The following is a 16733-nucleotide window of genomic DNA, read 5'->3' as shown; positions in this document are numbered from 1 at the left end:
TGTTCAGTGCCCGTAGGAATACATACTTCCTAAGGGCACTGCACTAGTTGTACCAAACATGAAATTCCATCCAGCAGTTATTTTTTCTCCATATCTCATTAAAATTGTGTTTCTTTTACCCACAAGCGCCTTAAAAGCATTTTCAAGCATTTTTTTTTTTTTTTTTTTTAGACTGAATAGCATTTATCTGTGCAAATATGTAACGGGGTAAACTTCATGTGCGTTGACAGGATGCCATCTCTATTCATGGCGTGTCCTGCGTCGCATGTCACCTTGGTCAAACAGCTGGCGTCAGCTCCACGAGCTCCGGCTGCTGCCCACTCACTGCCCATGTTTACCCGCCTGCACGTGTCAGAGTTGTTGCGTGCACGCAGGCAGCCGTGCAAGTGCGGTGCCTCTCATGTATATGACCCCGCTGCTTATCTCTGCCTCCCATTACGCCTTGCTGACCCTGTCTGCAGGCGCTGGCAGGGGGGGGAGAATTAGCCTACTTAGCCTATTCCCCACAGGGATCAAACCACGTCGACGTGCAGACAGCGCGCCCACAATCTGATGAGCCCGCACACACACACACACATACACTCAAAAAGACGTGTTGACAAATGATAACGCAGCATTTAACCACAGGTGTCCCAAGTTTGACCTTTCACCTGCGACCTTGAGCAAAAAGCTTTTCATATAGCGGCCTGCCATCTATCAGCTCCCATCAATCACACACAAACACACACACACACACACACACACACACACACACATACAGTATGCTCCACCCTTTCACACATCCACCTTCCCTCGCCCAAACATCCATCACTACACTCTACCCTTTCACTGACGTCTGGTAAAACACAAACACTTCACAACATCTCCGCCTGCCTCCCTTGTCCTGCAACACACACACACACACACATGCTGTGAACTCGCACACTTTCTTGTCCTGAAATGATGGCACCTCAAAAACATGGAGAGTGCAGTGTTGTTGTGTTGTCAGGTCATCTGCAGGTGCACACTGGGGGCTACTCTCCGGTGACACATTTGCTGAAATATCAGCGCCCGAAAAACCGAGACATGACACGAAGTTGAAATCTCCGAGCACAGCAGCGGCCGAGTCCACTGTCTAAACGACAGCCGGTGTTGACAGACTGCGGCCACGTGAAAACCCGAGGACCAGTTGTTTAAAAAAAAAATATATATATATATATATATATATATATTTGTCGGGGCTGGAGGATGACACCACTATTTGTCATGCTAGTTTCTTTCTTTGGAAACCATTTACACTTCTTCTTTAAAAGGGCTGCACCTTATAGAGAAAAGTAATTGCAATGAGCATTTTGAGAAGTTAGTAGTTCCTTGCACTAAGTTGGATAATTTGCATTGTATAATTTTCTACCAATACGGTGGCCTTGCACACTTGAATTAAATACCCTAAATAATTTGTTGTGTTTGACTGTTTTATTTGCATCTTTTGTTTTATTTCAAAGTTTACTTTTTGACTTTATGACTGTTCCTTTTCATTCCACCCTGTGTTGTGATTTATTGTTGTATTTGCATCTCTTTTCTTTTTAAATTATTTATTTTTTCTTTTATTGTGAAGCACTTTGAGCTGCAAAGTATGAAAGGTGCCATACAAATACAGTTTATTATATGTTTTATTAATAAGATTAACTACTTGAGAAAAAGTTTGGCAATTCCAATTTACAATTTAACTCTGATTTTTATCTATCGATTTCAACGGTACAGTTGTTCAGGGATGTTTTCACAGAAAATGTTTTAAGGGGGAGCTTTTAAAATGTTAAATTGTTTTCCATAAAACCACATTGTTTAAAAGGAAAAAAAAAAAAAATGTATATGTATATTTTTTTCTTTTATTGCCTGCAATTTCCCGTATGTTAGCAGCTAACCTGAAGCAAAAAGACATTAACACGCAGCATACTCACATTTTATCACAAAGCATATCGTCATTGCAACATTCAAACAACAGAACAAATGTATGATATTTTTCTAATATGGTGCAGCCATTTTCTGTAAGAGAGTTTTAACTCTATCAGTAACTACACAGGTCAGATTTCATGAATACAATAAGCCCTGGCTTTAGTTAGATTGTTTTGCAGTTTGGAGAGTTGCCAGTTTGGGAAAGATTCTTGATTAATTAAAAACTGGAGGAAAAATTTTTTTTTTTAAACAGGTGAGCTCCGTGCTCTTTTGGCCCATGCTCTATAATTACACCAGAGAACATGATCTAATTGGCAGTGTCTTTATGCTGAACTATTATCAATGTCCCTCCAAGGCAAGTGGGAGTGAGGAGGGACGGGGGAGAAGGATGTGAGGAACAGGTTCTACGTCAGTGAGCCCAGGGTCCACTTACACATGCACGAGGACTGCTATTAATGTCGGCACGGCGAGTCCAGCTCAAGGAAAGAGAGGAGGAAAATGTTTAACATACCGAGCCCATGCCGAACGCAACAACATGTAAATGTGAGTGAGGGACGTATGTGTCTGCATTTGCGATAGCGGAGAAAAGATTGTGTCGAGTGACAGTAAAAGAGACAATATCACCGGGGGCATGGGGCGTCGATCCATACGCCTCCTACTACTGTCAAATGCAGAGGGATGCTATTTCTAAGCCACATGCATTATTAATTATTATTCTACATTAGGTTATATAATGACGAGGCAGACAATGTGGCCACAAAACACATTTGTTTGTTGACATGAAATAGTGCGTGTCAAAGTTTTTCGGAAAAAAGCCAAAGAGAAAGGGTTCGTCGTTTGCAATTTGGAACATATACTATCATGCATACATTAACAGCATAAATTAACTGCACTGCTGGCATAGATCTATTCAGTTTCAAATACCACAGCAGCTCTTGGCATTTTGTTCCATGTGGGTGTTAACGTCTGACCCAAAAAAAAAAAAAGAGTCCCCGGCTTCAACGGTGCTATTAGCAGAGTGGTGAATGTGCGGGCAGATAGGAACATATTAACATACCATTCAAAGGAGATACTGCGCCAGTGCACGTTGTGTTAATTAGCTCGCTAAAAGGCAGTTATTAGCCAGTATTAATATTCATTTATCGTTTATCTGCACATTCAAAACATTTTTCTGAACAGCCACCAGCAGCCTGTAAGAGCACAACATCCAACGCTGAACTTAAAGGTGCCATATGTAAGAATGTGACCAAAAACGGTGACTACATTCAAATTCAAAATACCGAGGTCTTTTAGGTTCCGTTTTCTGGCGTAAATGGCAACCCGTGGTCGCTTGGCCGCTGAGGCTCTATTGGCTGCAATGATTGGTATACGGCGGTAGGTGGCGCCACATGCCAAAACATGATTTCAAAACATAAACATGATTTGCAGTCTGCAAAATATTTTTTTTTAATGCAAATATTTTGTCTTTACTATTGTTGTTGGTGAGTTCAGTTTGTTATATGAACATTATTCCTGAGTCTCTGTGACATATTAGGAGGATTTTATGACCAGTTGCTTTAGCTTTATTACATAATGCACCTTTAAAAACGTGGTACATACACATACACCATATAAGGTTCTTCGGCTTGTCCTCATAGGAGAACCCTTTTTGGCTCCAGGTAGAACATTTTTATAAAGGTTCCACCTCAAACCCTTTTGGAGGGTTCCACCAAGAACCCTTTTAAAACTCTTTATTCAGGAAAGGGGTTTTAAAGGGTTCTCTGGATCAAAATGTTTCTTACTGGAAAGGGTTTTTCAGAAGCAAATGGTTCCAGGTAGAACCTCGGCCCTTGTAGAAGGATCCTTTTGGAACCCTTACTTCTAAGAGTATAAGGTAAACAGGCTCAAGTAAAACTACAAATGAAAACATTTTGACACCCAGAATGTCATACTTTTAGGCTGATCCATTTTTTCCCATACGTTTGAGCAGGAGTGTAATTGTCTTACCTTGTTTTAGGGGATGTCGTTAGCCATTCTTCATGCTTTTCAAATGTTATCAAGTAAGCTGCAATCTCCTGTGCAAAAGAGAGGAAGGGGAGAGAGGGAGAGAGTCAGGCTTAGATATGTCATCTTTAATCACTGTTCTCCTGTGCTTGTAATACATCGGTGAGGCCGCTTCATTGATATTCACACAGTCGAACCAGCAGCACAAACACGGGGGGGGGGGGGGCGGGACGGAAGCAGGGGCAGCGCCGGGAGCTTAGGCAGGTAAATAGAGACCGGTAAAGGTAAAGTGAAAGACAAACGTGAAAAGCAGCTGAGGTCAGATCATCTTCCGAGACCATCTTTGTTACAAAAGCTTTGATCAAGCTGTCCTCTGAGGACATGAAGGTGCTCTCACAGAGACTGATGCCTCTGCGTTTGAGAGCGAGCAGCTTTTAACATTTTCGGCCCGATACTCCCCCGAATCCCTTTGATCTGCCCTTGACACTCTTCTATGAATCAATCCACTCTTTAACCTTTGAATAATAATTACACGCCGGTCTCACAATATTGACACGGTGTGCACTGCCACTTCACAAAAAGCTGTAGAACCTTTTTTTTTTTTTTTTTTCAATCAGTTGTCTACAAAGTAATGCTACAGATACTGAAGTAAGAAAAAAAAAACCGCCACTGGCATAAATAGAGATGCTTCAAACACTTTCACGTTTCCAATGTTCAACCCTGCCTACTGCGTCAGTCTGAGTGCAAGGGGCAACAAACTCGACCATACCCATCCATTTTCTCACCAAACTAATGGGCAGAAATAAAAGCACTTTGAATGCCGGGAGACAACCTAATGATTACCAGCGACAGCCAACAATTCAGTCCTCAACAAGAAAATGTGTTCAACCTGCCGCTATCTTCCTTTTAAGTAACCAACAATGTGCACGGAGAGTCAACAAACCTTTAACTATGAAGATATTGTTCAAATATTTGCCTCGTCTGGTCTGTGATGCCTGATATTGAAAGCAGCTTAACGTTTTTTTTTGTTTGTTTTTTTTTACTTCGCGATGTTCGCAACCAGCAGATATTAGGAAAAATTGAGACGTGGAAACACATTCATTCATTTGTCGTTGTCTCCTTGAGACTCGGTGCTTCCTTAAGCCTCATTCACACTAGAATTAGTGGGCACCATTAACTTGTTCTGTTTTGTTCACCCGTGTATGTTTTTTTTGTTTGTTTTTGTTATACTTATTGTTCCTGGTACAGCAACCTTGGGTTTTGTGAAAGGCAGTTATTATTATTATTATAATTATAATGTCATGAATGTTGCGGAAACAAAATGTTTCTAAAACAAACACAGCAAAGAATAACGTTAATGTTACGACAGTTAACTTTTTCTTATGTTACTTCCGTTCCTCTTTGAACTGACATCTCAAGTTCAAGGATCACCACAAACATTCGTCGCTAACAGCTAAGCTAATGGCTGGAAGATGAATACGCAACATAGAATTGCACAGGAAATAATGCTGGAATTTTTTTTTGGCATGGCCTTAAAATGAAGCCCATAATGAAGAAATTAACCGTTTTACTAGTTTCTTGTGTTGCCCTTAAAGTTGATCAGAGTAGAAGCAGATAAAAACTCACACATCCCTACTTTTCAAATATCCCACTGGTGTATAAATTCATCCATGCAAATACACGGACGCGTGCACACAAACGTATGTATCTGCACACTGTAAAGTAAGAAAAGAAGGCTTCCATTGGCAAATCCGTGTCACGAGTTTGACCTGGCACAGAGACACAGCACACTGGTGATAGCCCATAGGGATGCTGCAGGGTACTGCAGTGTGAGGGGTTCCCAGGCTGGCAGGGGTCCCACCAGAGAGAGGGGGCGGGTAGCATGACTGGCACTCTTGCCTCCAGGTGCAGGCTGGGAGATAATGCTGCGTTGATTAACTTCCCGTTCTCCTGCCATAACGACCGGAGGCAGTGAGGCCGTGACGAGATGGAGTCTTGAATTAAGTAAAAGTTAGGAAGGGGATGTGGCTGTCAAGAGGAGCTCAGGGCTCCTCCTGTCCTTCATAACTTCTGCTATATAACAAAAAAAAAAAAAAAAACAATAAAGCAAAGCTAAAGTACAATAGTGGGTACAGTCCAGAGCCTTTCAGACGAAATGAGCACAACATCTATAAAGTGCAACGCTCAATGTGCCAACCACAATTAAATACTCTCAAGCACAGGAGAAATAATGTTAGTCGTGTCACCATAAAGTTACGTTCCTGCATACATTTGTAAGTAAATGAGACAAAAAGAGCAGTGATTAGATTAATCCCTGCTATTCCGCGTTCATTTCTGGAGGGATAAAAGGCAGCGGGAAGCTCCTTCAGTGACCTCTGCGCCTGTTAGCACACAGCGCCTTCCATCATTCTTGTCTTTAAAAATCAAGCCACAGCCCAAGCCTCACTGGCGGCGGATAAAATAGGGAGGGGGGGCCGCCTTGTCTCATATTTGAAAAAAAAAAAAAAAAAAAAAAATTATAAAACAGAAGCAAGCCTCTACCTCTGGCTCCATGTTTTGCACCCCCTCCCACTCTGAACAGATGCCAGGGATTATTCCATTCCCCCGACCAACCATAAAGGTGCAATAATCTTATGGTGAGGAAACAAACAAAAACAGACGTGCAGCCATTAAACAGCTGCAAAGAGACAAAGTCTGCATGGGCGGCATAATGAGAGGCTAGCGTGCGTTCGGGTTGAGCAAACACGCTCGCGGGGTTACTGCAAGAGAGGTGGAGGGGGAAGTTGGAAAGCAAGCGTGCTGAACACTGATGGTGTATCAAAGTCAAACCAGCAGCTGTCAATGGGCTTTGGACTCTCTATCTGCTGACCTTACTGCCTCTGGCCTATACTCACAGGCACTGGGGAAATATTCAGGAGGCTCTTTGTACACACAGCTTCTATCCCACTCTCCCTTTTAAGTCAGAATCCTGCACATGCAAGGCTGTTTGTGTTTACTTTCTTTATGCCTCGGCCTCCTCCCCCCGACACTGACATGATCTTTCCTGGGGTTTAAATAAATTGTACCGGTACCTTTTTTTCTGCTCAGCTTACATTGCCACAAACTTCCTCCCATGGCGGATCTAAATAAATAACAATCAGCAAAAGCTTGCACTGAACCAGAGAGTGAATATGAGCACTTACTCCTCTAATTGACACAGTGGTTGCAGAAAAGAAAAAAAAAAAAAAAGGGGGTGTGGGTGGGGTTGGGGCTTTCATTTTCCAGGGGAAAGAACAACCTGGAGCTGTTTGTTGTAACCCAGCCATCTCATTTATTTCTTTTGTCTCTATAAAAGCTGTGACAAACTGTTAGCAGAGGGGGCCGTGCACCCTGGAACATGACAGAGCAGTCTAGCAGATTCAGGGGCTGATGGAGATGGAGAGGCGCAAGTGTTTGTGTGTGTGTGTGTGTTCCTGTCTACTGTCGACTACAATCAGAGGGTCTGATTACTGGTTACCTGCCTGCGCCTGGCATGTTATTAACATGCTCTTCAGGATGTGTCATTCCTTTACTCATCACCGTGTGTCTCTACTCTAGTTCTTCCATCTTCTCTCATAGCCTCACACACACACACAGTCTCGCACAAACTCCTCCGCTATCTGCCTCTCACTCAACCTCCCCCATAACCACTGAGGTGAAAAAGAAAAGACGCCATAAGAAAATTTGACTTTTACTGTCTCGGCTTTCAAAGGATATTTTGACTCGGGAGGTACAACATTTTCTCCAGAGAGAATCAGCTTGTGAAATATCTTCCTATTTGAAATTGGAGATGACAAAAACATATTCATCCCATTTCACTTCTTTGCACCAAGGCAGAGAAAGAGGCAGGAGCAGGAAAATAAACACTTTTTTTTTGACTCCCCCCTACATATTGATTTACTGCAAATGTGTTCTAATAATAGTTTGAGTGCAACCGTTCAATTAAAATAACGGATTACACTATGGATAAACACGATTTTGAGTCTGATAGATGAATAAAGTGACTCAGAAGTACAAAACGGATAGGTTTAACATGTCCTTCATGTCTGTATACCTGTCACAGTTCACAGTCAGGGTAAGGGAAACACATGTGGGTATTCTGAGTCACCACTGGCAACCAACATGGCTACTGTCAAGGAAAGACTAAGTAACCGTGGGGTGCAAACAGAAAGTGACAAGCATTTTTTGTTGTTGTTGGTTTTGAAGTAAAAGTGTGAGCCAGTTTACTCAGATACAGGTCATGTTTTTGCAGATACATGGTCCATCCATTATCTACTGCTTTATCCTCCACCGGAGGGTCGCTGTGCCTATATCTCAGCTGACATAGGGCGGGGTTCACCCTGGACAGTTCGCCAGTCCATCACAGGGCCACATATAGAGACAAACAACCACTCACTCTCACATTTACAACTACGGTCAATTTAGAGTGACCCATTTACCTAATTGTTCCAACCCAGGGCTCAAACCTGGGTCTTCTTGCTGCAAAGGCAAGATCGCTAACCACTACGCCAACTGTGTGGCCCCAGATACATGGTCACAATGACATAAATGAAGTGAAACATTAGAGGTGGACACATGCAACTCAACTCAATTCATGGTCTTGATGCCGACAGAGACAATGTCACGTAAGCAACACAAGCAAAAACGACACAGAGAAGTAGTCGCGGAGGAGTTTTGTAACAGCAGCTAAAGCTACACTGTCAAATATTAGTCCAAATGTGTCTGTTTATCACCAAGAAACCATTGTAGAGCAAATTCTTGACCACAGGCCTGCGAGGAAACAACAGCCATTACAAATTCTGCCCTAAAAGCCTGAGCATAGACACAGTGCCAATTTCTGTTGTTGCAAAACAAAGCAGCGCCAAAGGTGAGGATTTGTTTGAACAAGTTATTTTGTCTAAACTCCAAGTGCAAAAACCGCCATACTCGCTTTCACTTGACATCACAGGCCGTGTCAAAAAGAAGTTTAGATAGTTAGCAAAATATGATGATATATATTAAATGTCCCATACTATTTACGCTATATAGAATGCCTAGAATGCCTTTATTGTCATTATACAAGTTGTACAACGAGATTTACTTGACTTCACCTTGAAAGTGCATACTTTCAAGTGATATATATATATATATATATATCAGCTATTATATATCAGTAAAACGAAACTTAAGGGACAGGAAATTGGGAGTTAACAGCTATTAGCATTTGGAAAAGTGATCATTTGCAAGCGCTAGCAGGCACATTGCCGTCATATATAACATTTATCCGCCGGACAGATAAATCCTCTGAGGCTGGAAGTTTGTGTAGAACTCTGTGCCGCACTGTGGAGCCAAGAATAGAGCGCTTTGCGGGCTTCCGGTTTTCCGGATGCTGTTGCTCTCGCCAGCCCTCTCACGGATAGAGCGGATCTCCATGAGAGACAACAATTCCAGGAATTTAGTGCATTGTGACATCCCAAGGAGCGCGGAAGTCTCCTGTACTTAAGACTGAGGAGGACCACAAAAAAAATTTTTTTCACACTTTGGCGACTGGTAGGGCCTCCAGAGTCCGAAATATAAGGATGATTAAAAAGTTGATTTTGCATAATATGGGACCTTTAAATCATATAAACATATATACATAAACATATACACATAAATATTATATTATTTGTTCCCCATCCCTGCATTAGCCCATATCCAGTTCCTGTAGCACAAAAGCTCGTCAAACATGGCTTTGATGGAGCTAGTCCATGGTGGAGTCACCGTCCCAGGGTAATATGAGGCGAGACTATTTCGCTGTCCTCGCTGCTTCTCTCTCCTGCTGCCACTAACTTTGATTTATGGGAGCAAAGAGAGGTGCGGAGAGAACCAATGATGCAACATTTGGATGACAGACCTGATCACTTGAAACAACTGTTGCCGTTCCATTAGAAGGGGGAGATTGGTGTCTTTTGGCATTATCTCAGGACGCATCGCGACACCTGCCTCTAAACACAATCCATAATGTCTCTCCGCGCCTTCTGCATCCACGGCTGCATTTCAACTGACAGACAATGATAGGTGGGCAACTCTGGAGCACATTTCCGTTTCACTGCTTAAATAAAGTTACATCATAGTCTGAGAATTTAATTCCGCTTCTAAAACCTATAATTTAGAAGCATTATGCAAATGCGGTCTAAATCAAATCCCCCAAAAATATTTAACAATTAGAGCATACGTTTGTCCATTACAGTATAATTCCAGTTATACTGGGGCTCTAGTGACACTAATGAAAAGGCACTTAATGAATAGCTGTATGGAAAAAAAAAAAACTAACTTTAGCAACCGTATTGATTGCAGTAAAAGCTTGAGCTAATGAAATGAATATGAGAGAGCATGAAGATGTGAAAGAATAGATGGAGCACAGTCTAGTTAGAGAGCAGGGCACAGCGCCTCTAGCCTGCCTTGTGGTGAAGTCTGGGGGATGCATCCTCAAAGCTTTGACCTTGCCCTGGCACTTGAAAGCAGGAAGTGCATGAGAGGGGGGCCATGGGAGGGAGACAGTGAGAGGAGCTCTCCCTGATGACCTGGGTTTTGCTGTGGAGTGCCAGGTCATCTGATATTTCCTCCAGGGCAGCCCAGGAAACCAACTTGCCCACGGCCAAGCACAAATGGACTGGTGTGGGGTTTGGGGAGGGGGGAGTCGCTGAACCGCCAGGTTATCACGATATTACACCAGAAAAGAAAAAAACTATAAAAATATATATATAATGCAATTAGACACAGATGAGATAGAGATAGGTACTGGAGGAAGGGATGGAGGAGGAGGGCGGGAGAGTTACTGGAAACAGAGAAGATAATCAAAAAGGAGAGAAGGGGAACACAGTTTAGTTTTTCCCCCCTTGACAATGATAAATGCATTTAAAACAGGAGAAGCGTGAAGGTATGTTGATTAAAAAAGTGAGCTTTGGTTCGATTCTGCAAGCAAAAGCGCCTCAGCTGAATCATTTTGGGCTTCTTTTTTTTTTTTTTTTGTTTATACTTCATGAATTCTTAATGCACTAGCAATAATGTATCACACACTGTATCTAAGTAATCTCATATGGCCATATTACTCTTTTAAGCTCGGGAAAGTAGTGAGGTGGAGTGAATCTATTTTAGCTGGATGCAACCTCCAGCTAGCCTTTAACATTGTGTGAGCACAGCTCGTAATAGGATGCAGTGGTTGCGCTATCAAGACAAATGGTCAGCGGAGAGAGTGAAAGTGAGAGGGGGAGGAGTGAGAGACGAGGGGAGAGAGTTGAGGAAGTAAAAGTAAGCAACAATAGAGGATGGAGCTGTTGACAGCTGCACTTGGCATCTGCTGAAGAGGAGTAAGGCTGCGCTATGAGTCCCGACTGTGGGTTAAAAAGATGCCCTCTCCAGCATAGTGCTCATTAGGACCAGCATGGAGCTTCCCAGTGATGCCCATGTAAAAAAAAAAAAAAGAGAGAGAAAAAAAAAGGAGTGGAAGCCACGCCGTGTCCACTTTCTGCTTCAATGTTGTGAATGAGCAACAGAGTTGTTCTGCTCTAACTTTCAAATAATCCCCTGCGTTTTTTGGCAGCTGATATAGAGATCGAAAAAGAGGAGAATTGTGCATCATCATTGCCGAACAAAACACTGCGAGGGAACGGTGAGCAAGCTCACTGGAATCTTAGCCAGCAACATTTACAGCTACACAACAAAGGTGTGTTTAAGAAAAAAAAAAAAAAGAATAGACAGCTTTGTTCTGTCCCTCCGTCCGGCTTGCTACGTACTTCCTCAGCTCCAGTGGGCCGGCTCTTTCTCATGCCAAACAGGAAGTGGGATGAAGGAGACAAGCCGCCCACTGCTCTACATTATACATAGTTCTGGGATCAATTTGGCATTGATCCTGGATAGCTTAGATGTTTTCCAGTAGCTGGTCAATGGTTCTCGTCTCATTTCTGCTTGGTATGCTGGTCATAAGACCGGGTCTGAAGAAAAAAAGAAAAAAACAAAAACACACAAACACACACACAAAAAAAAACAAAAAAAAAACAGACATTTTCCAAGGGAGCCTCCTCACACTGCTCACGGCTCCCTGCTCCCACAATCAATGTTACCACAGCAGCTGCTCAGCCAGCACTCTCCTTTATGTTTACTATATCACTTCCCTACACTGCATACGTTCATACGAGCAGATGAGCGAGAACAGTGGAAGAGGGTAGAATTTTCACAGCAGTCCATAACAGAGTCTATAGCTATAGTGTATTACTTGTAAGTACACACACGATGAACCATAAACCAGAACGAACGGCATATGCCCCCAGTGGTCACTGAGTAGTTACGTATTATGCACAAATACCACCCCAGTCACATCTCAAAATTACACTGTTTTATACTTCTATTGGTGGAAAAAAGTTACTATATTTAAAGAATTAGGGATTCTCATCCTCGAACGAAGCTTTAGGACTTTGATCGTCCATGCCAGTTACACTGTTTTGTGCCAAAAACGTGTAAATACAGTACAAAATCATACATTAATTATAATCCTTTGTACTCGGTGAGTTCTCCCTCTCCGTCCACCTCCCGTGCCTCAGAGTAAATAGTCGCAGCGATGTATACATACGCTGTCGGGAACAACAGAAAAAGAGTGGAGGGGAGGGGGAGGGGGGGAGCTGTCATGAAGCGGCATTGTTTTTCGGCTCCGACGCCACGGCTACTGTCTCAAGCATTTGATGTTCCTTTCTGGCCTTGAAAGACAGCTATGGTCAGGTACTCCCCCTCCTATATGGTGCAAAAAAAAAAAATCCCCCCATTGCAAAGGGAAAAACACCTGAGGAGATGACAGGGAACCGGCAGGTGAAGAAGAGAGAACGAGAAAAAGCTAAAAAAGAATTGTGGATGAAAGAGAGAAAGAAAGATAAACCCCTGAGAAAAGTTTCTGAACGGGTCCACAACATGCGTGTTAGGTACGATGAATGAGCCCAAGGCGTAAACTTGACTGAGATAAAATGCATTAATCTTTGTCTGCTATAATTAGGCAGTGTTGTGGCCCTGTGGTCGTCGCTTTGAATGTTTGTGCGTGTGCTGCTGTAAAACCCATTTGGGACCACCAACTGCTTTACCCTTGAGAGATGTGTCTCATGTAATGATTCTATTACACCTTTCTCTTCCTCTACCTGTCCCTCCCTCCCTTCCTCCCTCCCTCCCATCCTTCCTTTCCCTCAGGCTCTAACTTCTGGCAAGACTTAAAGACGTGTTGGAGGCTTGGCAAGAAATATAAAGCACTGCATTAGTGAATGGCAAGAAATGTGTAGGCGCGTGCACATCGAAAACACATTGTGGCGCGCCACAGGACGCGGCGGGAAGTGGCCAGGTTCACTTCCTGGCACCCCGTGGCTGCCTGACCTCTGGTGTCCACGATGCATGTCCTCTTCATCATCGATGCAGCAGGATGTCTGTCCCCCCCCACCCCCCCCCCCCGCTCCCCCCACCGCCCCCCGCTGACAGCTCAACCAAGGAGAACGGAGAGTGGCAGAGCCTCCATGATGCTGACCTTACCCCAGCCCCTTCTGCAGAGACTCCAGGCTGTTACCCCACTCTGCTACTGAACTTCTCTCCCACTCAAGCCCAACTTCTGTCCACTGGGGGGGGGGGGAACCCTGCAGGAGCAGTCAAACTTACTCGAGGAGGTGGTTGTCTCTTCTCCAATTCTTCACTGTATGTCTCTTATTTGACAGATGCACTGTTTTTTGGTCGACAGCAGATATTGAAAGCGCCGTGTCAGATTGTATAGCCAACAGCCGGCAGGTCTGTTTGAGCCCTAATGAAATTTCACAATTTGAAGTGCAGACATAAATGTTACATTTCTTGCTTTCTTATGCTTTTTTTTTTTTTTTTTCCGCGAGAGAAAGATATTGCAGCGGCAATCCGCAGAGAGGGGATTAAATGTCATCTAAATATAATTGAGGTGTGACTTCTCTCTGTGGAGACGCTGTGAGAATCTCGCCACTATATCCTCAAATATCACCCAAATTTTCCCCAAAGTCAAGGAGCGATGGCACAGTGAATAAATGAAGTGACAGTGGAATCTAGAAGGTCACCGCTCACTTCGTATCAATCAAATGACGTCGGCTTTCATTTTAGAGCCCCTGCAGGACCCATGTGGAGAGGGGGAAGGCAGAGCGGGGAGGGGGAGATACTTCCCTGTCTTCCCTTCAAAGGTGCAAATGAGCAGAGTTCTGTCTCATGTGAGCCTGAAAGTCTGTTTATTTCAGGCTCCAGAATCAATTAATGCCAACATTATCCTCTGAAATCCGCTATTCAGTGCAGCCAAATGATTGTGGCACCGGTGCATGAAACCAACAACTCGAAACTTTCAACGCAAGGCACAACCCAGAGCAACTGTGAGGACATGTTTTCAGTAATTAAAAGGTCCAATATTATACCCTATTTTTACAAGTTAACCTAGTTCCCTGGTGTCCTGATGAACATGTCTGTGACATGCTTTGGTCAAAATACCACAAGGATGAAGCACCCCAGCAGTTCAATCACCCTGAACAAAACAGCCCTGTTCACAACGCTCTGTTTAGTAGTATCTCTTTAAACAACAACAACAACAACAACAACAACAGAAAGCAAAACGGAACTTAAAAGACAAGAAATCAGCCACAGAGGCTACTGAGAGCTAACATCAGTTAGCATTTGGAAAAGTGATCATTTGCAGGCTCTAGCAGGCACATTGCCATCATATATATCATGTATTCACTGGACAGATAAATCCTCTGAGGCTGGAATTTTGTGTAGAACTCTGTGCTGCACTGTGGAGCCAACAATAGAACACTTTGCTGACTTCCGGTTTTCGGATACCACTGCCCGAGGACCACAAAAACACGAGTGAGTCATCTTTTTTCACACTTTGCCGACTGACAGGACCTCCCAAATATAAAGATTAAAAAGTTGATTTAGCATGATATGGGACCTTTAAGGCTGCACAAATAAGTGATCATTAATTAATTCCTTCATTATTCAACTACACAGTTAATAAAAATAGGCTTGGAAAACACCAATCAATATTTAACAACATTAATCAACCAATAATGAAAATAATAACTGTACATGTTGGTAAACAGTTCATACTATGAGGTCCTCATCTTCGCACAAGTAGTAAATAATATTTCGATGCTGCACGTAGGAATGGGCCAATATAGCTCATATCAAATGAATATATATATATACATATATATATATATATGTATATATATATATATATTTATTGGCTGTCTCTGATAATCAGTAATTCAAACATAAAACGTAAGGTGCACAGACATTATGTATATCCTCTGCTTCCTTATTTTGGCAGCCGAGATGCTGTGGCTGCACTTTTCTTTCTTTTTTTTCAGCACGACGTCATAATGCTCAATATGAGGAGGAATAAAGTAAAAAAAAAAAATATATATATCAGCGTGTTCCCATTGTAAAGTTGTTGTCACTGGTCTCTGTGGTACTTTGTTCTATTGTGTTTTCATCTTGTGCCGTGTTGTTTTTCACCACCTTGGATGAGTAACGTCAAGGCAAAAAACTCAACTGAACTCAAACTCCTCGAGAAAAATGTTTCAATTACATTTAACTCATGTTTAAAAAGACTTCCTTACAACCACTAATTTTGGTGTAAAAGAACAGTGTGTGTGTTTGCATTATAAGGAGCAAGCTGTGCTGAGAAATTGGGTTATGTTAAGTTTATAGTGGCAGGTTCAGCCTGTTCCTAAGCTGCCCCTATGGTGAAAGAGCTCTAAATAATAATATATATATATATATAAAAAAATGTTCTGTTTCTGAAAGAAGAACACATTTTGACACACAAACAAAAGCCTTACTCAGGATAGTGCAGGCGAGAAGTGAAGTGGAGAAGGTGAAACGGGAGGTGGAGTAAGGGCGGAGAGCGAGCTTTGTGAAACAGACTGAAGAAGAGGCAAATCGCGTGTTAAAGGGCACAGTGTTATGCCTTTAATCGACTGCGGTCCATGTCGTGAGGAGAAACAGGATGAAATATTGAGCCCCGGATCGTCAGGGAGCGACACGCTCTGCTCCCGAGGAGGAGAGAGAAAAGACGTTGAAGACGAGACAAGAAATCTCACCACAGGGATGTCCAGATCTCCCACTCAGGCCAATTAGCCAGCAGAAACTCTTTTTTACCCCCCCCCCCAACTACTCGTCAGCATGAAAGGATCACCCTTTGTCTGTCAGAATCACGCCTTTATCTTCCTCCTGTATACAGTCTGTGAGGCTTTCTCTCTCTCTCACACACACACAGACACACACGCACTCAATTCTTAAAAGTTACATTACTGCAGATCCTTTTCTGTTCCTGTCAACCCTGCATATGCTTGTCGGCACACTCGTGGCCAGGCGGTGTCCACACACACACACACACACACACACACACACACACACACACACACACACACACACACAATCTGCTTGTACATGCAAGTGAATATCCATACAATATCAGTCAAAACCTCACATGAAGTGCTCTCATGCTATCTCATCTCAGCTCCTGCCATCTCACTGACTGATGTGATTGTTAGTTCTGGAGGAGGGCTCTCTTTAATTGAAGTGAGTGTGAGTGCACGTGTGTGCATGTGCGTGTGTGTGTGTGTGTGTGTGTGTGTGTGTGCGCGTGCGTGCAGCTATCTGTCCACAGCATCGCTCAGCTATGGCTGCTATTGTTTGGCCTATCAGACAAGCTGTCAAGTGTTCCTTGACTCTCTCTCTCTGTCTCTCTCTCTCTCTCTCTCGCACTCCCTCTCTCACTTGGCTCGATGCCGCTTTGT

General features: G+C 43.1%; 1 protein-coding gene across 1 annotated transcript in view; it reads right to left on the bottom strand.

The window, feature by feature from the left end:
- Positions 1 to 16733, bottom strand: part of camta1a (calmodulin binding transcription activator 1a) — a gene marked incomplete at both ends in the record, with an annotated part of 323112 nt that overhangs the window by 185637 nt on the left and 120742 nt on the right. The window contains 1 exon segment of the mRNA XM_083895577.1: positions 3919 to 3986. Within this exon segment, the coding sequence (XP_083751703.1) occupies positions 3919 to 3986 (68 nt within the window).

The sequence above is a fragment of the Microchirus variegatus genome, assembly GCF_963457635.1.
Source record: "Microchirus variegatus genome assembly, chromosome: 9".
Taxonomy (NCBI): domain Eukaryota; kingdom Metazoa; phylum Chordata; class Actinopteri; order Pleuronectiformes; family Soleidae; genus Microchirus; species Microchirus variegatus.
This window is presented reverse-complemented; position numbering and strand designations above follow the sequence as displayed.